The 26,249-nt window shown below is 38.9% G+C and overlaps 1 protein-coding gene across 1 annotated transcript; it reads right to left on the bottom strand.

The window, feature by feature from the left end:
- Positions 1 to 4,315: 4,315 nt before the first annotated feature.
- Cts8 (cathepsin 8) lies at positions 4,316 to 12,917 on the bottom strand. The gene is made up of 8 exons (NM_019541.3): positions 12,845 to 12,917; positions 11,525 to 11,661; positions 11,120 to 11,242; positions 10,884 to 11,030; positions 9,092 to 9,316; positions 8,476 to 8,638; positions 6,772 to 6,889; positions 4,316 to 5,822 (listed from the first exon to the last, which is right to left on the bottom strand). The coding sequence occupies exons 2-8, from the start codon at positions 11,648 to 11,650 to the stop codon at positions 5,723 to 5,725; spliced, it is 1,002 nt and encodes a 333-aa protein (NP_062414.3). The 5' UTR covers positions 11,651 to 11,661; positions 12,845 to 12,917; the 3' UTR covers positions 4,316 to 5,722.
- Between the last annotated feature and the right edge of the window lie 13,332 nt (positions 12,918 to 26,249).

Raw genomic sequence — 26,249 nt, forward strand, 5'->3', positions numbered from 1 at the left:
TTTCTAACTTAATTTATATTATACTGTTTTACTTAAGAACTTAAGGTGAATAAATAAATAAATATATCTTTAGCAACATTCCTTAAAAAAAAAAGAAATTCCTATCTTCCTGACTCAAGTAACAAGCCTTAAGAAATTCTTCTACTACCTAATACAGAAGAAATTTCCTAAAATATATACATATATGAAGACTATCGAAATAAAATCACCAAAGTATGGGAGAGACAGACACCCAACTGGTTAACTTTTTTTGTTTTGTTTTGTTTTGTTTTTCGAGACAGGGTCTCTCTGTATAGCCCTGGCTGTCCTGGAATTCATTTTGTAGACCAGGCTGGCCTCGAACTCAGAAATCTGCCTGCCTCTGCCTCCTAATGGTTAACTTTTATCACCAAACAAAGCTTTGAGTAGTAGGATAAGATTCCACCTAATTGACTTGTTGAAAAAGGAGTCCCACAGGAATCCCCAAGAAGCCCAGATGGTTGCCCAGATTGTAAGGTATTCTCCACATACAGATAGCCAGGCCCCATTGGTAAAGACAACAGCCATAGAACTTACCGAACATGGAGAAGTTGAGCTGGTGCATCTATAGAACGTTTTCCCCTATAGCTCAAGATCATTGGTACAGGAACAAACACTGCATTCTCTCAAAAGGGAAATGTAAACACTAAGCCAGACACAACCCCTTTATGTACAATGATGTACTCCCTGAGTGATATGCTATGGTAGTGGTGGCACAAAGCGTGTAGGAGTAATCAACCAACAACTGATTTGACTTAAGGTCCACTCCATGAGATTGAACCCACACCCAACATTGCTTGAGTAACCAATCATCTGAAACTAGATAGCCAAGAGACTTAAGTGAAACCAAACACAACTGGTCCTTCAAAAATGGTAGTAACAACAATGACTCCTAATGATACTCTGTTAAATTCATAAATGAGTATCTTTTTTCAGTTATCATTGGAGAAGGCTCCTTCTAAAAGAGATAAAAACAAATATATAGACTGACAGCCAGGCATTATCCACAGAGGGACTTTGGAACACAAAACCCTGAATGGAATGTCTTTATCAAATCTCTATCCTCAGAGCTCAGGGAACCCTAAAGAAAAGGAAGCAGAATGAGTTAAAAGCCAGAAGTGATGGAGGACACCAAGAAAACGCGGCCCTCTAAATCAACATAAGCAAAGCTCATATGAACTCATAGAGACTGAAGCAGGATACACAGGTCCTGCATGGGTCTGCACCATCTTCTCAGCTTATATATTCTGACCTCCAGTTTAATGACATTATGGAACTCTTGAGTATGCAAATGAATAGGTCTCTGTTTCTTTTGGCTTCACTCGGCCTCTTTTCCTTTGGTTTACTTTCTCTAACCCTGACGTGATAGTTTTTGTTTTATATTTTATTTTATTATTATTTTAAAAATGACTACATGAATGAAAGAAAGCCCAGCAACTAGGGTAAAAATTAACAACAGGCCTGTCACATTTACTTGCTGTGAAAGTGAATATTAATTTCTCTTAGTAGAGTGACACTGGACGTATCAAATACCCCAATTCAAGACTCATATTCAAGAGTAGTTGACCAACATATAATGGACTCCACATTGTGCATGTGTGTGTATGTGAGTGTGTGTGTGAGGGGGTGTGTCTGTGTGGGAGTGAGTGTGTGTGCACATTTATTTGATTACAATTTAAACGTTTGTTTGTTTGTCCTTTGTCTTCTTTTAGTGTATTGCTTTATTTTGTTTTCTTTATTTTTTTCCATTTTTTATTAGGTATTTAGCTCATTTACATTTCCAATGCTATACCAAAAGTCCCCCATACCCACCCCCCCACTCCCCTACCCACCCACTCCCCCTTTTTGGCCCTAGCGTTCCCCTGTACTGGGGCATATAAAGTTTGCAAGTCCAATGGGCCTCTCTTTGCAGTGATGGCCGACTAGGCCATCTTTTGATACATATGCAGCTAGAGACAAGAGCTCCGGGGTACTGCTTAGTTCATATTGTTGTTCCACCTATAGGTTTGTTTTCTTTATAATGGTGTTTTTTTTTTTTTTTTGTATTAGGTTTTTGTTTCTTTGTTTTGAGAAAGAACTTAAAGTTTGATGGGGAAGAGGATCTGAAAGGACTTGGGGAAGGGTGAAAAGGAGAAGAAGAAAGGGAAGGATGGAAAGGGGAAAGGAGAGGAGAAGAGAGGAGGGGAGAGAAGGGAAAAAGAGGAGAGAATTGAAAAGAGCTAATACCTGGGAAATGAATGGCTATCTTAAGAGCCGTCCCAGTGAATGCTGTCCAGTAGAAATGCAATCTAAGCCAGGGTCATGTTTTCATTCTGAACAGAAAGGCCACATACAATAGGAATAATCTCAGAAATAGAGGCTTCCACTATGGCACTCTAAATTCTGTAAGCTAAATAATTAGAATAATTGATGATGACATCTTTACGATGCATGATCATGAATCTTTCCATATTATTGACTTCAATGCCCAGAAAAAGGAGCAGTTTGGTTAGGACACATCAAGGATAGATAAAAGGTTTGTAGATGCTTTTTCTGGAGAATAACCATTGTATTTGCATGGCTAGTATGGGTAAACTCTGAATTGAAGGGCCTTTAGAGATCTCAACTCAGGATTGATTCTTATTGTTGATATGCCTTTCCTGTCATTATTACATATTGTAATGATTCTTGCACATTAGCCCACAATACTAGGCACATTTATTGAGACTACTTAGCCTAGATGTTTATAGAAAAGTCTCTCTATGCAATATAGCTTCTCACAGTTCTAATATGCAGTCCTATGTTGAAGTTTTGTTTGTTGCTGTGTACTGTAATGCTGAATTCTGTATCCTAAAGTCTAGCTACCTCAAGATGACTGAATTCCCATGTATGCCAGCTTTTGTTTTGCACACCTTGATCCCCAATTTAAAACTATTGGTTGAATTAAAATGCCTACAGCCTGCAACTGAGCAGAAGAAAAGTAGACATGGCTTCAGTTTTTAGGCTTGGGATATGAGGCAGAGGCCCCCACGAAGAAAGGGAGAAAGGGGGAAGAAGGAAGAAGATACCCTGGGGAAGGGGGATAATGAAAACATGGTCATAAGGGCCTACCAGTTCGAGTAGGAGAGGTCTAGAGAGAAGATAGAAAATTATGTATCTGGCTTATTGACAGGGAAGTAGATAAAATAGCATAGTGCTATTAAGTGCTTTTAAGGCTTAATATAATATATAAATATAAAGGTTTTGTTTCTTTTATTTGGGAATTAAATGATCTAATATAGGGTAGAAAACCTCAACTAATATTTAGCAGAGCATTCCTAAACAAGAACCAGCATGTTCCATGACTGAAGCAGGGGGAGGGAGGAGGGGGGAGAAGGGAGAGGATAGGGGATTTTCGAAGGGGAAACTAGGAAAGGGAATAACATTTGAAACGTAAATAAATAAAATATCTAATAAAAAAGAAAGAAAGAAAAAAGCCTCTAGAGAGCATGTTACCAGACTCACCAAATTGAAACAAAATATAATGTTCTAATTATGTCTGTAGGAAATTGTCAGATATCACAAAAACCAAGGCTTAGCTGGATCATATCTCTGTCTATAATCATCAGTTATAAGCCAACATGTTTCTATTCCCTAATCAAGAAATAAAGTCATATTTTAAAGGAGCTTGGGTTGTAGTCAACCCCTACCAGACATGCCTAGTACATGTGTAGGAGTATCTCTTGCTGGGAGCGCAGTGGCATTGAGATAGTTGCTTTAAATAAACTCTCTATCAAAATTTCCAGGCATAGACATTCCTATGATGTAATCTGGTATAACAAAGCCAATACCACCATAAACTTCGATTTGGCAAAAGTTATCAATCTATATGGTGAGGGACCCATTTTTCTGACCTCATCTAATGTATTCTCCATGTAGTGAAGGTCACTAGAAACACTCATTTGTCTCTAAAATGAAACCACTGGAAAGCTAAAATAAGAAAACACTAGGCTCATCATCTCTTATATACTCTGGATACATTTTAAAATCTACATTAGATTCTAGTACAAAATAAGTACTAAACTATGTATGTGTATATTTGTGTGTTCCATTATAGACATATATGAATGTACACAATGTGTGTGTGTGTGTGCCTGCAATAATTTTCTCTATATATCTCTATATCTATATCCATATCCCTATCTATCTATCTATCTATCTATCTATCTATCTATCTATCTATCTATCTATCTTTCTATCTATCTGTCTATGACAAAGTTCAGTGCATCTGATAACTAAATTCAAACATTAACAACAAAAAATAATACAACAGAACATTGATTCTAGGAGGTTTTATTTAAAAGGCATGTTTCAGCTCTCTTGCCTCTGAGACACTAAAACTTCTGAAAGTGTCATTTGAATAAAAATCTGTAACTGCAGATCCAGTTTTGCCGATGTCTTCAGTACATTCACAATGAAGATGCTACACAGGATGGAAGTAAGGCAAGGGGGATTCACAGTGATAGTCGATACACAAAATCTAATTTAACACACACATTACTAAAGATGGAAAATTGACAATAACAAAAGAGCCACCCTTCTTTCTCTAAGAACATCAACAGAACACAAATGTATGTCTTTATACTGAGTTATTAATGTGACAACAAAATTAATATCCTGTAGCTCATTACCTGGCAGTGGGAACTCTAAAGTTGTTCCTTATTCCCAGCTGATAAGGCTATTGATGTTGTCATTGTACATATATTGTTTAAGCAACAATTTTTTGGACATACAGTCTCCTTGTATATTTCATGATCCTTTGTCTCTAAGTCATTCTGCCCTATCTTCCACAATATTCCCTGAGCCTTACATGCAGGAGTTATGAATACTAAAAGGAGAATGAGCACTCCCAGGGGTGAACCCCTGATCAACTACCTAAACAATGTGATTAGTCCTAAAGTCTTGAACATAGAAGGAACAAAAATTGATTCAGCCTTCAGCTGGTTTCATTATATATTCACAAATATATACATATACACATATACGTATATATAATGAAAATCACCAGAGAATAAGAAACAATCAATTTAGCCTGGCGGTGGTGGTGCATGTCTTCAATCCCAGCACTTGGGAGGCAGAGGTAGGTGGATTTCTGAATTTGAGGCCAGCCTGGTCTACAGAGTGAGTTCCAGGACAGCCAGGGCTATACAGAGAAACCCTGTCTCAAAAAACAAAAAAAAAAACCAAAACCAAAACAAACAAACAAAACAACAACAACAAAAAAACCAATCAATTTGAGACTAGATGAGAGTGGGGAATATGTGAGGAGGTAGGGAGGAAAAGTTGTTGGAGGAAAGAAATAAATGGGTTAATATAATTATATTTTAACTAAAACATATATTAAATGAAATGAACTACATACAATTTAAAAGTCACTACTTTCAAAACAAAAAGAAGACAGACACTTCATTTGAACTTAAATATTCTTTAAAGATATTGTTTTATACAATCATTAAACAAACACAAAATCAAGTTATGGGAATCAAATACAAATAAGTGAAGTGCTTAAGTTACAGTATCCATCATGTCTTACTGGATAAAAACATAACAGAATTCACATTACATCACGTTCTGCAGTAACTCATGAACTCTATCCATGCAGCAGAGGCTGGTCATGGTAAACAGAAAGTGCCTCCACTTCACAGGCTGTCTCCATTCCAACCCTTCCTTCTTACCATCAGGCAGTTTACACTCTGGGGTAGACGGCATATGAAGCAATTCCACAGTGGTTGTTCCTGCCTCTGGCAAGCTTCATGTAGCCATTCATGCCCCATTGCTCACCATGACTGAAAGAAACCATGTATCCCATTTAGTAGAAAGAACACAGGACAGTGCACTCAGTACAATAACTCCACGTGTAACCACTGATCCAGAAGCCTACTTAACTCCATGATCAGAAAATGCAAAACATCCAACTCTGAGAAACCAAAGTTATCTCAGAAAGGACTGTGCAAATCACAGCAGTGAAAACTCAGGATATTTTTCCACCCACAGAACCAACAATATCTCAGCTTTTAGAAAAATCAGTGTCACAAACATATTACTACTCAAGGAAACCAGTGCCTAAATCTGAACAACACACATACTATAAGTTGATTACCCAGCCATAGTGTTCAAAGGTTCAAGTGGTGTTCACAAAAGAGAAAAGACTGGAGTTCAATCCAAGATTCCACCTGGGGCTGGAGTTGGGTCTGTGCCTAAGAACAAGGGCTTTTTCCACAGAAAGCTTGTTCCTTTCCCAGCAACCAAGTCAATCAGCTCACAGACTCCTGTAACTATATTTTCAGAGAATCTGATGTCGTCTTCACATCTCCATGTGCAGCTGCTCACACGTAGAATAAAAATTCACACAAACATCCTCACATGAGTGAAAATATAATTTTTAAATGTGAGGTTATCATTGAAGCTTGCCTGAAATCTTATAAAGTAAGGCCACACATTGAGAAGCTGGCTAAACAACTACCAAAGAGAGTAACCTCTAGTATCAGTGAAATATGCTGCCTTCCTGGTAGACAGATAAGGAAAACAACTGATCTCAACATTGGATACCCACATGTACACACATACACACACACAAACACAAATAGACATAATAAACACATACAACTGGTCACAAAGAAAAAGATTGTTGTTGTTTAATGCGTGTTGGAGAACATTTATGTGGGCTCACCCCCATTCTGACTCTAAGGAGAAAACTCATTCAGAAATTAAGTTAAAAATACTTGCAGTTTATACCTGTTCTTTATCAGCCAATATTTGTTGCCATCTGACTCCTTTCCTTCATAACCATAGCCAACTACCAGAACAGAATGGTTGATAATATTACTGCTGCACTTTGGCTCATAATAAATACCTGGAAAACAAAATCAAAGGTGTGAGAGATACCAGGAACCAAATAATGGTGATGGCCAATAGAAATAAGAAAGGCATTTTCTAACTGGACAAAAAAATGTCTAGTCAATATAGTATCCATGATTGATGGTAATCATGATACAGATTTTCATCAAAGTGAGAAGAAATACAGCAAACATATCTTTGTTAATAAACACTTTCCTTCTGGAATATTAGCCCAGAAACTCAGAATACCCAACATACACTTCACAGAGCAAATGAAGCTCAAGAAGCAGAAAGACCAAGGTATGGATATACCAGTCCTTCCTAGAACTGGGAACAAAATACCAACCGGAGGAGATACAGAGACAAAGTGTGGAACAGAGACTGAAGGAAGGACCATCCAGAGACTTCCCACCTGGGGATCCATTCCACATACAATCACCAAACCCAGACACTATTGTGGATGCCAACAAGAGCTTGGTGACAGGAGCCTGATATAGCTGTCTCCTAAAAGGCTCTGACAGTGCCTGATAAATACAGAGGTGGATGCTCTCAACCAACCATTGGATTGAGCACAGGGTCTCCAATGAAGGAGCTAAAGAAAGGACTGAAGGGACTGAAGGAGCTTGCAGCCCCATAGGGGGAATGTCAATATGAATCAATCAGTACCCCCAGAGCTCCCAGAGACTAAACCACCAACCAAAGGGAGGGACTGATGGCTCCAGCTGCATATGTAGCAGATGTCCTGGTCGGACATCAGTGGGAGGAGAGAAGCCTTGATGCCCCAGTGTAGGGGAGTGCCAGGACAGGGAAGCAGGAGTGGGTGGGTTGGTGAGCAGGGGGAAGAGGTATGGGATAGGGAGTTTTCGGAGGTGAAACCAGGAAAAGGGATAACATTTGAAATGTAAATAAAGAAAATAGCTAATAAAAAATAAAATAAACAGTTTCATACATACATACATACATACATACATACATACACTTCTTTCCTTGAAATTTTACTAAGAGAACCCCATTCCAAGAAAACGTAACTGAATATAAATATTTAATTCAAGGCACTTTTTAGAATTCAGCTCTAGAAAGAGTATCTTTCTATAACTTAAGACATATTGAGTGGAGGAAATTTGAGTAGTTTAAGCATAATAATAATTATATCTTATGAAGTACTTGCAGGCATGGAACTAGCATGTCTCTCAGTTTATTTCACCTCCTCAGATGATTGGGAGATGCTCGGCTGAAAAGCGCTCACATACATGGGAGCATGTTATTACCAGCTATTTATTTACATCTAATATTATTTGTTATTTACATCAAATGTTATACACAGTTATGTGGTCTCTCAACTTAGCAGGGGTCTCAAAATCATTCTTAATTATATCTAGAAGAGTGGTTCACAACCATCCTTAGATCCTTTAATACAGTTTCTCTTGTTTCGATGACCCCCAACCATAAAATTATTTCCTTTGTTACTTCATAACTATAAACTTGCTACTGTTATGAATCATAACGTAAATATTTGACATGCAGGATATCTGATATGCAACCTCTGTGAAAGTGTCATTTAACCCCCAATGGGGTTGCAAACACTGAAAAACACATGCTTACCTTCCCTATACAACCTGAAAGATTTATGTCTAGCATCAATTCCAACAGAGATGGGTCCGATAGTTGCTACAGCACGCATTAAGTCTTTCTCACTGTTTGAAACAAACGAAAAGCTAGTGATTCTAGCAGCAGAACGTTCAGGGTGGTACCTGCAGTGTCCGTCCTTTAAATGGTAGAAAGGTAAGAGAATCCGTTATTTCCATTCACCTGCAAAGAGGCACGGGTCAAAATCACAACACTGCATTTTGTAGCAGAGTTTCCCCAAGTCTGCGCTATTATAGAACATCCCAGGAAGTGAAATGATATGAAAGATTTGGAAAAAATATCAGACCTCATGTCTTCAGTGAAACCTCATAGGTCTTTCTGTCCATAAGAAATTTTCACAGAAAGAAATATTTATTATATGTGAAATGGTTTCCATATTCTGTGTGTGCAAAGAAGCAGGAACAGCTACATGGGACCATTGCATCATAAAGGTGTGCACAGACTGATAATGAGACCTTGATGGTATACAGTGATTGTGCCTTGCAATGTGAGTTCAGAGGCCTGGATTATTTCTACAGTTTTTTCTTGCCTGTGATGGCTGAAATTACAATAGCATAGAAAATCTACTTACCGTTCCTTTGTATGGATAGGTTGACTCAGCCTCTAGACCTCTATTTTTCCACACGTACTTTAAAGCAAGGAATGTGCTGCCCTTAAAACAGCCGAAATTCCCTTCAAGTCTAGAACAGTCCACTAGATTTTGTGTGCTCAGTGGGACCAGTTTGCCTGTTTTCCTGAACATCTGTCCTTCTATGGCACCAGCCGCAGAAAAAGCCCAACAAGAATTACACGTGCCCTAAGTAGAGAAAAACAGAGCCATGTACAAACAACTAGCAACCCCAAATCAGACAGCTGAATACTGTGTTGAAGAATGAATTGTTTGCAGGTTATTGGTGCCCAAGGGAGGAAGTTTCATTCTTTCGGGGACCTGGCTGCTGCCAGGTTGCATGGAACCAAATGACTGGCTACATACACATGTACATGTATGTGCATGAACATATGGGTAGGACATAATGTTGTCTGGCTGCCATTATGAACAGTAAATAGGTGACAGAAACTGGAGAGTGATTGGATGGAGGGCACAAGGTAGAGGTAGAAAATGGTGGATGGACATGATCCATACACATTGTGCAACATATGAAACATTCAAAAAAATTTAAAAAGTATTATTAAAAGTGAATTGTGGTAATTATGAATAAAGCTGCTATGAACATAGCTGAACAGTTGTCTTTGTGAGATGTTGCAGAATCTTTCGGGTATATGCCCAAGAAGATATTGCTGGGTCTTGAAGTAGAAATGTTCCCAATTTTCTAAGAAAATACCAAATTAATTTCCAAAGTGGTTGTACAAGTTTGTACTCCTGTCAGCAATGGAGAAGTGTTCCCCTTGCTCTACATCCTTCCCATCATGTCTTATCTCTTTGAGTTTTTGATATTAGCCATTTTCATGGGAGTAAGACGGACTGTCATAGTTGTTTTGATTTGCATTTTCCTGATGACTAACGACTTTGAACATTTAAGTGCTTTTTGGCCATTTTAAAATCCTCTGCTGAGAATTCTCCAATTAGTTCTGTGCCCCATTTTGTAACTGGTTTATTTGTGCTGTTGGTGTCTACCTTCTTTGGTTCTCTGGAAATTTTGGATATCAACCCTCTTTCAGATGTAGGGTTAGTATAGATTCTTTCCCAATCTGTGGGCTGCCAATTTGTACTAATGACAATATCCTCTGCCTTATAAAATCTTTGCAGTTTCATGAGGTTCTATTACTCCAGAGGAAAACCAACTAGGTCAAATAACCTGGACCTTTAGGGCTCTCAGAGACTGAACCCCCAACCAAAGAACACATGGGCTGTACCTAGGCCTCCCCATTCCTATGTAAAGACGTACAGCTTGACATTTATGTGGATTGAACAATTGGAACAGGCCTATCCCAAAAACTGTTGCATGTATGTGAGGTATGTTCTACTAGCTGGAATGCCTTGTCAGGCCTCAAGGGGAGAGGAAGCTCCTAGCCTTTCAGAGACTTGACGTGCTGGCAGCGGCAGGGGGAACCAGGGGCCCCCACCTGCTCAAAGGAGAAGGACAGGGAAATTGAAAAAACACTCTGTGAGAAGGTGACCAGAAAGGGGAACAGAGTACTGGATATAAAGTGAATAAGTAAAACAAACAAACAAACAAACAAACAAGTAATTAATTAATTAATTAAAAAGAAAAAACCCAAAAAACCCAAAAAACAAAAACAAATTAAATAAGTAAAAAATTAAATTTGTAAAAAAGTAGATTGTGTATCACTGTACACTCAACACACAGAGAGATGTCATCCTATTTTTATCTCCCCAGTGACTGAAAAAGATACTTTTGTACCTGATTCTTCACAGGAGTCACACAGCCTCTTTTTCTCCAGTCCACAAATTTGGGGAGATAACCAGCAATAGGTTGGTGGATACTTTTCTTCTTCCTAAAATTTGGGACTGGAATATCAGTCAGCATTTTCCTGTATTCCTCACCAGTCTTCAAGGAAAAGAACATGAATCATTAAAAAGCAAAAAATTTACATAAAGCATTAGAAAAAAATGTGATGCAGTCTATGTCAAACTCACCATGTCACCAAAGGCATTGACATCCATGGTGAAGTTTTTCTTTCCCTGATCATATTCAATATTATGCTGTTTGACCAGTTTCATGTTTTCTTCCCACACTGCTCTCTTCTGTCCTTCTTCCTCCTGGAAATAAACATAATGTGTGACATTTCTTTATAATTAAATCTGTATAGGAACTGGCCAAGGGGACTCACTGCCAAAGGTCATGAAACTGATCTCAGAACACTGCAAAAGTATCATTCTTCACATACATAAGAATAGAAATTCTGACCATCCTGTATTCTTGGTGAATGACTTTTGGGAGTTCCTTAATTAAAGTGGTCTCTCCAAACTCTGTTGCACCCATAAATCCCAGTAAGTACCATTCTCCCTGAAGTCTGGCTGGATAATGTTCATACTACTAACCATGCTGTAGTTTTTGTTAAATTTTCTCTTCCACTCCTGCCATTCAGAATCCAAACTGGGATCAGATGATTGAGTAACTTCAGCCACTCCCAAGCATAGGATGGCCAGCAAGACAGCAGGACCCATGCCTCAAGCACCTAGATGATAAGGAAGGGAAGTAAGAATGGCCAACTACAGTTCTTCCAAAATGCCTGTCACTACATTCTGAGAAATTAAGACATGTATGTTGGATAAAATTAGTTGAAGTACTTTTTTCAAATATCTATCTACAGATTTTGAAAATGGATAAATTTGTACTTAGGGTTCAAGACTCCATGGATGCCGGGTGTGGTGGCGCACGCCTTTAATCCCAGCACTTGGGAGGCAGAGGCAGGCGGATTTCTGAGTTCGAGGCCAGCCTAGTCTACAAAGTGAGTTCCAGGACAGCCAGGGCCACACAGAGAAACCCTGTCTCAAAAAAGCAAAAAAAAAAAGACTCCATGGATGATATTTAGTTGCTCCACCAAAATGCACAGCACGTGTCCCCAAATCTGGGAATAAAAACATCCTGTGTATTGCAAACTTACATTATCAGAAAGATGTTCATGAACCTCAAAATTAAAATGTTACAGAGTCAGAGATGTAGGACATGGATTTGAATAAACTTATATAGCATCTGATTCTAAACACAAGGTCAGCCTTAGAGTTGTGACCAAATGACTTTCATATCCCTACCTAGTAGTCGTTATGTGTATTTGTCATAAAAACTCCCATCTTGAATGAAAAATTTCTAAGCTGTTCTTTGAAAATATGGAAAGAATCAGTACTATTCCCTTAGTTCCATCTTTGTGACTACACACGGTAACCACTACTTCAGTGATGAAGGGTTCATGGGGAAAAGCCACTGGATTATGGTGGAGGTGGAATACAAAAGAGAACCATTCACAGGATTCAAATCATGACTTAATGTTGCCTTAAACAACACTCACTATAAGGCTTGAGAGCTATTTCATCTGCTAATACTTTTGTACAAGTCAATGAAGAATTAAAGTTTACCCAGTGGCAATGTGTAAGGGGATAGAAAAGATACCTGAGGCACAACAGACCAGGTATTGCTCTCTGCAAAAAGACTCAGATTTTTACTTTATGGGAACAAATGTCAAGTTAACCATGTAGGGTCTGCTCTTCCCCTTAGTTTTTCTACCTTCTTCCTCCTCCAAACTGTAAGACTATAGATATTGAGAAGATAGTCTCATTCCTGGAGATTATGCCAGATTCTCCCAAAGAGCTTTATTATCTAGTGACACTTCCTGTTCTGTCTTAGAAGAGGTAGGACCTTACCGGGAAGACTTCTAATGTCTTTATGCACTCCACAAACTCAGATCTTCAGATGTGGCTGAGATCCTAGGATCTGACCCTGCTGTATTTTACTTGAGCTTTAAATACAGTTTCAGGCCAGGAAGTCAGTCTTGCCCTTCCTCTGATTTGCAATTGTGGTGACTGGATTAGGCCTCCAGGCTCTGGAACACATACTGAGATTTGATCCCATCTATCCTGAAGGGTTGAGTGTGGGCAGTCTCAATAGATAGCTTGAAGCTGACCCTGTGGATTGTAACAGGATCTTCCTCGTATCACATGATAGTGCATTTCCCTCCTGAGTGGCTTAAGAAAAATGCTTTCCTAGTAAAGCTGTATGGAATTTTAGTCTAACAATGTCTTAGTGTTACGATTGCTGTGATAAAACACGTGGACAAAAGAAACTTGAGGAGGAAAGGGTTTGCTCTGCTTACTCTTCCATCTTACAGTTTATCACCAAAGGAAGTCAGGACAGGAGCGCAAGTAGGGCAGTAACCTGGAGGCAGGAGATGATGCAGAGCCCATGAAGAAGTGCTGATTTTTGGCTTGCTCATCATGGCTTACTCAGCTTGCTTTCTCATAAAACCCAGGACAGCCATACCAGGAATGCCATCATACATAATGGGATTCCCTCTATTGCCTGCCCCAATATGTTACTAATTAAGAAAATGCTCTACAGGGCCATAGCCCAATCTTATAGATAAATTTTCTCTACTGAGTCTACCTCCTCTCTGATGACTAGTTGATGTCAAGTTGACATAAAACTATCCAATACAACCAGTTATTTTGATTAGAGTGAGAGGCTATGTTGTTGTCATCTGTGGAATGGACTGAGGATGTTCTATTCTAGTATTTCATGACTAGTCCACAGCTGCAGAGGGATCCTGTGAGAATACAGATCCTGGGATGGTCTTTGTCAATGGGGAAGATAACTTGTTTGAAAGGAAGCTTAAGTAGGGGTGACACCCCATCTGGAAAGTGATGTTTACAGCCAAGGCCTAAGAGGGAAAATGAATGCCCTGGCACATTGGATCTCATGAGACTGATGACTTTTGTATTTGAGATTACATCAGGCACTCATCAGAGAGTATAATTTTAAGTTTGCATTATTTTACATGTTTATTACTTTATGTAATACATACTTACCACTTTTTTGTGCAGCTACATACAAGTAGCTCTATTAATGGGTTTCCTATTTTGGCAGGAAACTCTGGACTCATTAAACAGTAATCCTCTATCCTTTCCCTCCAAACTCAGCATCCACATGTTTGTGTTTGCTGTGTAGATATTTGTCTATGTCTGAGAGTTGAATATTTTCTTTTTTATATACTTTTTACTGGATACTTTATTTATTTGCATTTCAAATGTTATCCTCTTTCCTGAACCCCCCTCTCCAGATACCACCTATCCAATCCCCACTCCTCCTGATTTAATGAGGGTGTTCCCCCACCCATCAATGCACACCTGCCTCCCACCCCTCACATTCCCCAACACTGGGGCATTAAGCCTTCACAGGACCAAGGGCCTCTTCTCCCATTGATGCCTGACAAGACCATTCTCTGCTACATATGTGGCTGGAGTCATGGGGCCCTCCATGTGTGCTCCTTGGTTGGTGGTTTAGACCCTGGGACCTCAGGTTTGTTGATGTTGTTCTTCCTATGGGGTTGCAAACCCCTTTAGCTTCTTCAGTCCTTTCTCTAACTCCTCCATTGAGGACCCCATGATAAGTTCAATGGTTGGCTCTGAGCATCTGCCTCTGTATATGTCAGGATCTGGCAGTCTCTCAGGAGACAGTTATATCAGGCTCCTGTCAGTGTGCACTTCTTGGCACCCACAATAGTGTTTGCATTTGGTGACTGTATCAGGGATGGATCCCCAGGTGGGGCCATCACTGGATCATTTTTCCTTCAGTCTCTGCTACATGCTTTGTCTCTGTATATGATTCAATGAATATTTTGCTACCCCTTCTAAGAAGGACCGAAGGACACACATGTTGGTCTTCCTTCTTCTTGAGCTTCATAAGGACTGTGAATTTTATCTTGGGTATCCTGAGCTTCTGGGCCAATATCCACTTATCAATTAGTGCATATCATGTGTGTTCTTTTGTGGTTGGATTACCTGACCCAGGATGATATTTTCTAGTTCCATCCATGTGCCTAAGAATTTAATGACATCATTGTTTTTAATAGCTGAGTTACTACTCCATTGTGTAACTGTATCACATTTTCTGTATCCATTTCTCTGTTGATGGACATCTGGGTTCTTTCTAGCTTCTGGCTATTATAAATAAGGCTACTATGAACATAGTGGAGCTTGTATCCTTGCTACATATTAGAGCATCTTTTGGGGGTATATGCCCAGGACGGGTATAGCTGGGTTCTTAGGTAGTACTATGTCTAATTTTTTGAGGAATGACCAGACTGATTTCCAGAGTGGTTGTACCAGCCTGCAATCCTACCAAAAATGGAGGAGTGTTCCATTTTCTCCACATCCTTGCCAGAATCTGCTGTCACCTGAGGTTTTAATCTTAGCCATTCTGACTGTTGTGAGGTGGAATCTCAGGGTCATTTTAGTTTGCATTTCCCTGATGATTAAGTGTGGGGGAATGGACTAAGGGCAGACAGCCTGGTTTCCAGTCAAGGCTAGATCTTGAACCCTGGCACCCACTTACATGGGATGGAAGGAGTTCTCTCACTTCTCCTGGACCCTGGCTCTGGTCAGAGTTACCACCCCCACAACCCCCACAGAAGAGGCCTGGCTATCAGCCACTTAGGAACAGCACCAAGTCCTCCCACATGCAAATAAGGTTTCCCCCTAACTCTCAGTCCCAGCCAATGAGAGGGGCTTGCTTTCAAAACCCTAAATCACCCCCAGAACTGTATATAGAGAAAGCCAGGCAGGGAATTAAAGGCATGGGCGAACTATTCCTTTGTCTGACCCTTTTGTTCCAAGAGCTGTAACACTTGGGAAGAGATCTCTCCTGAAGAGCCAGGCCTGAGTTCTACCGCATTACTCACTGGATTGTAGGCTTTTCGCCGACCCAGCCTGACCTGACTCAGTTCAGAGAGGCTCTGAGTTACTGAGCGACCTGGAAGGCATGGCAGAGGCTTTGTCTCCCTGCCTGCACTTACTCCCCACCCCCACCCCACCCCCTCTGGGGCCTTCTCACCTGGCCTGGATAGAGGTCTTGGTGGAAAACCTCTGGTACCCAGGCCCACAAGTAAGTATGTTGAACATATTTTTTAGGTGCTTCTTTGTCTTTTGATATTCCTCAGTTGAAAATTCTTTGTTTAGCTCTGTACCCCATTTTTTAATTGGGCTATTTGATTCTCTGGAGTCTAACTTCTTGAGTCCTTTTATTTATTGGATAATTTATTGCCCTCTATCGGATGGAGGATTGGTAAAGATCTTTCCCCAATCTGTTGGTTGCCATTTTGTTTTATTGACAGTGTCCTTTGCTTTACAGACACTTGAATTTTATAAGGTTTCATTTGTCAATACTTTATCTTAGGGCATAAGCCATTGGTGTTCTTTTCTCCTGTCCCTATGTATTCCAGACTCTTTCCTACTTTCTCCTCTATTAGTTTCAGTGTATCTGATTTTATGTGGATCCACTTGGACTTGAGCTTTGTACAGGGAGATAAGAATGAATCGATTTGCATTTTTCTACATGCTGACCATCAGTTGAAGCAGCACCATTTCTAACCATAGGCATGTTTAAAGAAATTTCCCTTTTAGTCATATTAAAACTAGAGAATGTAGCCAGGTGTGGTGATGCACGACAGAGGCAGAGGCAGGCAGATTTCTGAGTTCGAGGCCAGCCTGGTCTACAAAGTGAGTTCCAGAACAGCCAGGGATATACAGAGAAACCCTGTCTCGAAAAACAAAACAAAAACAAAAACAAAAACAAAACAAAACAAAAGTAGAGAATGTTTAGAAATAAATGAGTCTCTACTTGATAGTCCAAATCTCCTCCTTCATGCAAATTATGTAATTTGATATTACATGGAAGTACCATGTTTGGTTTGTCCATTGATTGTTGTATCTTTTCTTTCTTCAGATACAGGATGTATGATATGATACAGGTCAACCCTACAGCCTATACTACCCAACATTCAAAAAAAGCTAAACTTAACTCAGAAATATCTAAAAGTAGGAAAACATTGAAGAATATTTATGTGAGAATGAGTAATGCAAAATTTAGGCTTTAATTAAGTCTTTAAGCATTTAAATTACATATTTACTCACTATCTGTTGAGTGGTACCTATGTTGCTTGATTCTGAACTTTTAGTCTTCTAATAATGTGTCTTGGTGTCGTTCCACTTTCAACATCAATTCTGGTAACTCAGGCCATCACAATCATTATTGCTACCTGATCACCCTTCATATCTGATGAGATGTATCTTCCTCCACTCCACACCAGGTGAAGTCTTCTCATCCACACCTGTCTACAGAAAGGATCCTGAATAGGCAGAGTCTTGCTCATTTAAGCTGACTCTATTCCTTTGTATATCTTTTATATCTACAGAACCCCATACTACTCCTTGGCAATAAAATTCCCTTTACATGACCGCATGTTCTACTTAATGTTTCTTCTTAAGGACAGCATTCATCATATATCCTCATTGGCATACCCATAACTGTTATTAAAGTTATGTTATAGTGTCACAAAACAATTTCCCCATAAACCTACATATTCTTTTTTTCAAACACTATTTTAGCTGAAAAGTCAAACAACAAACAGATAGAATGCTCTTACACAGAGAATGAGAGTCTCAACCCTGATCCTAACCCTTAGAATCATAGCCCAAATCTCTTGGGGTTGTTGGATTCTTGGTATTGGGTTTGTCAAGCCAGTAACTGGACAGGGCAGAAGAATGAGATTGAATGATCAAAAGCTCAACTCTCATCTCTAAGTCCTATTTGTGACATAACATACACTGAAATGAATGTCAAATATTAGAGTATTAGCTGATAGCACCCCTGCATCTGCATCTGCATCAGACTGCATGGATATCCTTCATGCTTAAAGTTGGTCTTGTAAGGAAGCTCAACAGCTACATAAGGCTCTATTAGTGTTACATCATAGTCAATAGTAATGTCAGTATTAGAAAATGGAAATGGAAACTCATTTCTAAATTTATCCCATACCTCCTGAGTCAGACCTTCAGGGAATTGTAAGCAACCACTAAGATTTATCAAGGCCCAGGTAAGTTCTGACCTTCTTCAAAAACTGGAAAGATTGTCTGTCATAAAGTTACATTCATGATGATAGGAAGGGAAGGTATACACTGTTTAGAGCAATGTTGATAATTGGCGTTTATCTATGAATCACATATAACAGTAACCAACATGGCAGAAACTATAGTAACTCTTTAATTTCCATGATCATCCTGTCCCAGTCCAAACCTATTCAGGCCACTTGCTTGGCACTTCACTCTCTGTGACACCACAGGAGCCCTGCTCAGTTAATCCAGTTGGCCATGTTCTCCTCATGTCCTTTATTCCCTCTGGGTCCTTCAATATTTACTAACTTTCTTCTGTGGGATTCCTCAAGCTCTGTGGGGAGGAACCCAATGGAGACCTCCAATTTACTCTCTCTCTCTCTCTCTCTCTCCCTCTCTCTCTCTCTCTCTCTCATCTGGCTTTGGGTCTCTGTATCTACTTTCATCTTCCACCAGTGGAGGTCTTTCTTCTGAAGATTAGATATGGCACTGATCCATGAGTATAGCAGAATATCATTAAAAATCATTTCATTAAATCTTTTGGCCAATTATATTTGGTTATACCCTAGGTCATGGGGGGTATCCATCCTCTGGTTTCTGTCCATCCATGTAGTTTCAAGCATGGTTACCTCTCATGGAGTGGGCTTCAAGTTCAATCAGACATTGGTTGGTCACTCTCATAAGCTTTGCACCACCATTGCCCTATGGCATTTTGCAGGCAGGACAGAAATGTCTTAAAAGGTTTTGTGCCTGCATTGGTGGTGTCTACATTTCTCTCTGCTAGGTGACAGAGTACCTCCTCACATCAAAGAGACTTGGGCATCAATTTGACGTCTACATTTTCAAAGAGCTGTGTGGATACTGTCATTGTTGATGTTGCTGTGCTGTCAGTTTGAGGAGAGCAAGTATCTGTTCCAACATCAGCCTAGGTTTTTTGTGGATCTTCTTGGGGCACCCTCAGCCAACAACTCAACTCAGTTCATTCCAGTACTTGAACTGAAAGCCTGGCCTGGCAACAAAAGATGGCCAGTTCAGAATCCATATCGTCCAGAACTTGAAATTCTCAATAAGTTCCAGGTCGATTCTACTACCTATGGTTTTCATATATTCCCCCAAATGCTTGCCAATTCTAGCTGTCCCTTTCAGCACTCTTTCTGTCCCTCCCTCCCTTTCCCCCAACATATGATCCCTTTCCACTCCGGTCCCACCTTGGTCCACCAGCAAAGTTTTGTCTATTTCCCTTTCATAGAGAGATAGATGCATTCCCACTAAAATTCTCCTGTTTACCTAACCTCTCTGAATCTGTGAATTGTAGTTTGGCTATCATTTTCTTAACAGCTAATATCTGCTTATAAGTAAATACATAAGATATTCATATTTCTGGGTCTTAGTTACCTCACTCTGTGTGGTTTTTTTCTAGTTGCATCCACTTGCCTGCAAATTTAATAATGCCATTTTAAAATAGTTGAGTCATACTCCATTGTAAAAATTTACCACATTTTCTTTATCCATTCGTCAGCTGAGGAACATTTAAGTTTTTTATATTTCTAGTTATTATGAATAAAGCTGCAATGGTCATAATTATACTAGTGCCCATATGGTAGAATGGAGCATTCTTTGGGTATATGCCTAAGAGTAGAATAGCTGAATCTTGAGGTAGAGTAATTCCCAGTAATCTGTATAACCAATATATTGATATTCATTGAGGCTGTATTAGTTTGTACTCCACCAGTAATAAAGGAATTTTTACCTCCCTCCACATTTTTTGCCAACATGAGCTGTCACTTATGATATCTATCTTAGTCACTCTGACAGGTGTGAGATAGGATCTCAAAGTTGTTTTGATTTGCATTTCCGGTATGGTTAAGGATGTTACCATTACTTTATGTGTTTCTTAGCCTTTTGAGATACTATCAAGAATGCACTGTTTGCATCTGTATTTCATATTTTAATTGTATTATTGGTTTGGTTTTTTATATCTAGTTTATTGACTCATTTATATATTTGGGTAATAGCCTCAAATGATATAAAATATATTTGGGTCACTCTTGCAAAAAAAAGTGAGAGACTTGAATGATAAAAAAATTTCAAGTCTTTGAAGAAAGCAAGTAATGAAGAAATCAGAACATAGACAGGTCTCTCATGCACATCAGTTGCATTAGCACAGTTAAAAATTGCCATCCTACAAAAAGCAATCTACATATTCAACACAATCCTCATCAAAATTTCAACACAATTGTTTACAGAACAAGCAATGACAATTCTTAATTTCAAATGGAAAAACAAAACAAGATAAACAAACAAATAAAAAAAACCCAAGATAGTAAAACAATCTTGAGCTTGAATGAAAGAACTTTTGGAAGTATTGTCAGCCCTCATTTCAAGTTGTACTTCATGGTCTTAGCATAAAAACAGACATCTTGATCTATGGAATCAAATTAAAACCAAAGCAAAATACACACACCTATGGACACGCAATATGCTGGTATGCCATGCCAAGATTACTCTTCTTTGACTTTTATCTTTCCTCTCATTTTAAATTCTAGGCTTTCCTTTAGTATGAGATGAAAGTGAAAATGCTATGATAATCTGTTAAATTTTTTCTTCCTTAGACTTATTCAAATACAGAAATTAAAAACTCTCTTGCTGTGAACAGGATATATATGGATCTATTTTGATCATTGTTCTAAAATTCTGGCAAAGGTTGTGTTTTAAAGGACCTTGAGCATGTCAATGTAGCAAACCACTGTTTCCACTGAAGGGACACTTAATGGAGCCAATCCCTTCTCTCCATCTTAAAAAAATGTGTTACTCATCATCTCAAAAGACACCATGGCCCAGATGTCCTAGTGCATCAATCATCCATGAGTGGTGAATGTTGCTTGTTGCTCAGGCTTACCTAATCCACTAGAACTTCCTACCTGGACTCCATTATGCCCAAAGTGGCCTGGACTTGGTCTTTACTCTCAAAAAGTGACCTGCCTTATATTCAGCCACAGAGGTCTGTAATCTAAGAATAGGTGTTAATCTCAAAGATAATGGATAAATTTTCATCTGAAAAAATAGGATACAATAAGTTTGGGAACTATGAATGTTTAAGTCTATCATAGGTCTAACATCAGACTTTGGAGGTCTGTCTCAAAAATAAAATTATCACATTAACATGTTAGTTATGGAACCTTCTGCTGTCTACACTAAGGAAGATACTTAAATCTAGAATGTCAGCATATTATAGAAATGACCTCTGAAATTATGTTCTTCTTTTTAACTAGTTCTTTGAGAATTTCATACAATATGTTGTTTCAATTGAAAATATTTTTCATCAGTATATTCTGATTATAGGTCTCTCCCTCATCACCTCATATATCCACAATCCCCACCTACACAACCCCAGGCTGTTTTTCTCTCTTTTAGAAAACAAATAAAGATATAATAAAAGTAAAGAAATCATAATTTTAAAAACAAAACAAATAAGAAGCACAAGAAATATGCACATACACACATGTTTACCCAGAGATATCATTAAACCACAAAATCTGAAATTATAATATTCATGCAAATGATCAATAAGTTAAAAAACCCAAACAAAGCAATATAAGACAAAGTTTCCCAAAACAATATTGAATTTTAATTTTTGTTGACTACTGGCTTCTGGACATGAAACTTATCCTTAAGTATGGTTTATATGACCAGTAAGACTCAATAAAGAATTATGTTTTTCTTTGTGAATAGCCATCTGTTAGAGAGTGGTTCATGTCCACTTCCCCCACTCAATGCTAGAACACGCTCTGTCTGAAACTTGTGCAGACCTTGTGAATGCTGCCCAGGAAACTGTGAGTTCATATGTGTGTCAGTCCTGTAGTGTCAGGAAGACACTGGTTTGTGTGTGTGTGTCATCCATCCCCTCTAGCTCTTACAGTCATTCTTCTTCCTTTTCCGCAAAGCTTCCTGAGCCCTGAGGGGAGAGCTTTGATGAAGACATCCCATTTAAGGACAGAGTATTCCAAGGTCTCTCACTCTCTGTACTTTGTACAGTACTGGGTCTCTATATTAGACCCATATCATTCATGCAGGCCAGCATTGTAGATTGCATGGTTTGGAGCTGAGTTAGTGGATATTAGTCTCACCTGCTAATATGAAGAGTAGCATCAAATTCCATAAACACTATTCAGTAGGGATGAAGACTCTAGTTAGACACCAGGTCATTTCCCCTGTCTTCAGAGAGATATATAAGTGTTGTCTTCAACAATAAAGCCTTCCCATCAATTTGTGCAGAGCAACTGAAAACTTGGAAATAACTTGAATGATTTTTTGATGTCCTTGGGCCTCTTTTTCCAATCACTTAATTAAATGTAATCTATTCCTGGCATTGGAGTTTGCACTTGGTGAAACATGTATAGTTTGCATTGTCTCCTACAGTGTTTCATGACTCCATTTTTAATCCAAATATATTTTAGGAAACCACTTTTCATATAGCCCCTCAAATGGCCATTAGTATTGTTAGCCATCCTTCATAGTCCCTCCCTTACCCATTTATTCCAGCCCTTCCCCATTTAATCTTCCCACTATAATCTTCCATAAGAATATATTGTATGTCCCTTTTTAAATTATCCTCTAGAATTTCACTATAAAACACATATGTGTATGACAGTGATAGAGAGAAACACATAGAGAGATTGTATGAGAAATGGAAAAAGAAGCTTTTCAGTGTTTATTATCACTGCCTGAACACCATCCTATTATTAGATAAATCTTAAAACATTTAACAATTTCTTTTGCGTTTATGATAGAAGCTTTTTACTATTCTCAAACAATATTTTAATGAATAGCCTCACCTATGTTATTTTGTGGTATTAAGCAAATGATGTGAAAAGTGAGTTCCTAGATGTTAAACATATTGTAAAATATTCCACCCTACATGTAATGATTGGAAATGTTCATTCCTCACTATTTATAAAGTAAGACAATCATTAGATATTTAATTACATTTTATTTTTTATAATTTTACATATAAATACTATGTTTACATCATTATGAATGACATTATAAACATGCATGAAAATGTATGGAAATTAAAAAAAATCATTCTGAGCAAGGCAATCTAAATCAAGAAAGACAAACTTGGTTTTACTGACTTGTATGTGGTTTTTAGCTGTTAAGTAGAGAAAATAATCACTCTATAATGCACTACAGAGGGTATGTGACAAGGTCAGTTCCATGATGAGCACATAAATCTCCCTGGGAAGGAGGAATAGAATAAATTTTACCAGTGGACAGGGGAAAAATGGAGACAGGAAGAATCTGGTGGATTGGGAGGAAGAAATGGGGGGTGAGAGAACAGGGAAAGAAAACTGGAATAGGGGAACATTTGGAGAGCAATGTGGAAACCACATTGCAGTGAAAACTTCCCAGTACCTATAAGGGTGACCCTAGTGAGGACATCAAGTATAGAAACATTCCGAGCCTGAGTAAGCCATCTTATGTAACCAGGCAAAACTGTCCTGGCTGGTAGTTATTGACTCAGAGACTGTGGGGATGGTTTTCCAACAGCTGTTCCAATAAGAAAGCCCATGACTCAACCTACCTGGATAACCAAAACCCAGAAGCTGGATGATTTAGATTTCCAGGGTGGAAGCAAACAAGACTGACCAAAAGAAATATTCAATGAAGTCGATGAAATGATTCCTAATGATATTTTGCTATATGCTTAGAACAGGGCCTAGCCCTATTGTCATCAGGGAGGCTTCCTAAGGCATCTAGGAGCTTCCTTTGGGAGCATAGGTAGAGGTCCATATGCAAACATACAAAAACATAATTCTTAAATGTACCCAAGTCCTACTGAACCAGAATTCAAGAAATTGCATACAGACAGCTGAGTTGTCTTAACCACCTAGATTAGTACTGACCTCCACTGAATCCTCGGGAACCATATGAATGGTGTTTGCAAAAATGATAGGAATGCCAAGTCCAAGACTGAGTAATTTATTGTTTTTTTCTCAGTAAGTCTCATATTAAAAATAAGACATACCAGGAGAAATCATTTCTAGCAATGCTTCATTGCCCTGACTGCCAGATCTTTACAAGGATTTACATACCCAGACAAAAATCTAATGGCATGTATATGCACACATGGATCTCTCGGTTTCAACATTTTTTTAAAATTTAATTTTATTTATAATTCATTTTTTACACTCCATATTCCATTCCCTGTCCCTCACCTCCCATTCTCCAACTGCTCCATATCCCACACCTCCCCCCTGTCATACCCTGTCTCCACATGGATGTCCCCACCCTCCACCCCATTTAACCTCTAAACTCCCTGGGGCCTCCAGTCCCTTGAGGATTAGGTGCATCATTTCTGAATGAACATAGACCTGGAAGTCCTCTACTGTATGTGTGTTGGGTGCCTCATATCAGCTGGTGTATTCTGTCTGTTTAGTGGTTCAGTGTTTGAAAGATATTGGGGATCCAGATTAATTAAGAGTGCTGGCCCATCTCCTCAAATTCTTTCAGACTTCCCTAATTCAACTACAGGGGTCAGCTGCTTCTGTCCATTGGTTGGGTGCAAATATCTGCATCTTACTCTTACAGCTGCTTGTTGGGTCCTTCAGAGGGCAGTCATGATAGATCCCTTTTTGTGAGAGCTCCATAGCCTCAGTAATAGTGTCAGGATTTGGGAACTCCCTTGAGCTGGATCCCACTTTGGGCCTGTCTCTGGACCTTCTTTTCCGGTTTAAACATTTTAACTGTCTCTTCTTTTGATCACCAGAAGGCACCTGAATTGACTAGTTTATTTGTTTGTTTGTTAATTCATTCATTCATTCATTCATTCATTCATTCATTTGTTCATTCATTTATGAAAACAGTGTCACACTATGAACCTCAGGCTTATCTGGATCTGTTGTATAGACCAGATTTTCCAAATTACAACAATCTGCCTTCTCTGCCTCCAAAGGAATGGATTAAAGACATAGACCACCACACTAATGAGTGAGGGGTGTGTGTGTGTGTGGGGGGGGTGTGGGTGTTGCTGACTTTCACATAAAACCATGTTTTCATGTCAAAACGAATTTTCAGCATTCATAGTTTTGACTTTTTAAATATTTTTTCATTTACTTTACATCTCAATTGCAGCTTCTCTTTCCTCTGCTCCTCCCATGCTCACTCTCCCAATTCACTCCTACTCCGTTTTTACTCAGAAAAAGGGAGGCCTCCAAAAATATCAACCCTCCTTGGGATATCATATTGCAGTAAGGCTAGGGACATCTTACACTATAGAAGCTAGACTAGGTATCCCAGTTACAGGAAAGGGATCCAAAGACAGGCAATAGAATCAGAGAGCTCCAGTTTTTGCTTTAGGAATCCTAAGTGAAGGCAGGCCCAGCTTAAAATTGTTAAATAAATATATGCAGCAGGCCTAGGTCCATCCATACATGCTCCCTGGTTTGCAGTTCAGTCTCTAGGAACCCCAATGGGCCCATGTTAGTAGATTCTGTAAGTTTTCCTGTGCTGTTCTCGACCCCACTGACCCTATAAATCCTTCCTCCCTTATTCCATGAGATTCCCCAAGCTCTCCTGAATGTTTGACTGTGAGATTGTACATATGTTTCCATCAGTTGCTGAGTAAAATCTCTCTAATGACAGTCATGTTAGGTTCCTGTCTTCAAGTATCATTTATAGTGTCAGAGGTGACCTCATTCTCATGGTGTTGCTATGAGGAAGTAGAAATGCACTTTTGGTCCTCTAAAAATGTGAGAAATTGTTAAATATGCTTCAATTTTTCAGTGCTGTGGTCACTGTGACAGTTTGGAAGTCAGATTTGCTTCACCAGATTACGCTTAGTAGCAGCCTGAGTCTACAATTACACAAAATCAGGCATTCACCTTCTCCAGTCCCATAGATCATTCTCAGAAACTAAGTGCCGGAAGCCAATATCCCTCCACAATCATTCTATACAATATTCCTTACAGAAAGATAGCATTAGATGTTGAAATGGGTGAAAACTAACTTAGGACACAGAAAACATGTTACCCACATGAAAAACAGGATGGTTTTCAGATGATATTTCTGACACCACTTTGACCTTTTTTTTAAAACTATGACAGTAAGCTTTTTTGACAACTTAACACAATCTTGAGTGACCTGAAAGGTACTTCAACTCAGA

The sequence above is a fragment of the Mus musculus genome, chromosome 13 (assembly GCF_000001635.26).
Source record: "Mus musculus strain C57BL/6J chromosome 13, GRCm38.p6 C57BL/6J".
Taxonomy (NCBI): Eukaryota; Metazoa; Chordata; class Mammalia; order Rodentia; family Muridae; genus Mus; species Mus musculus.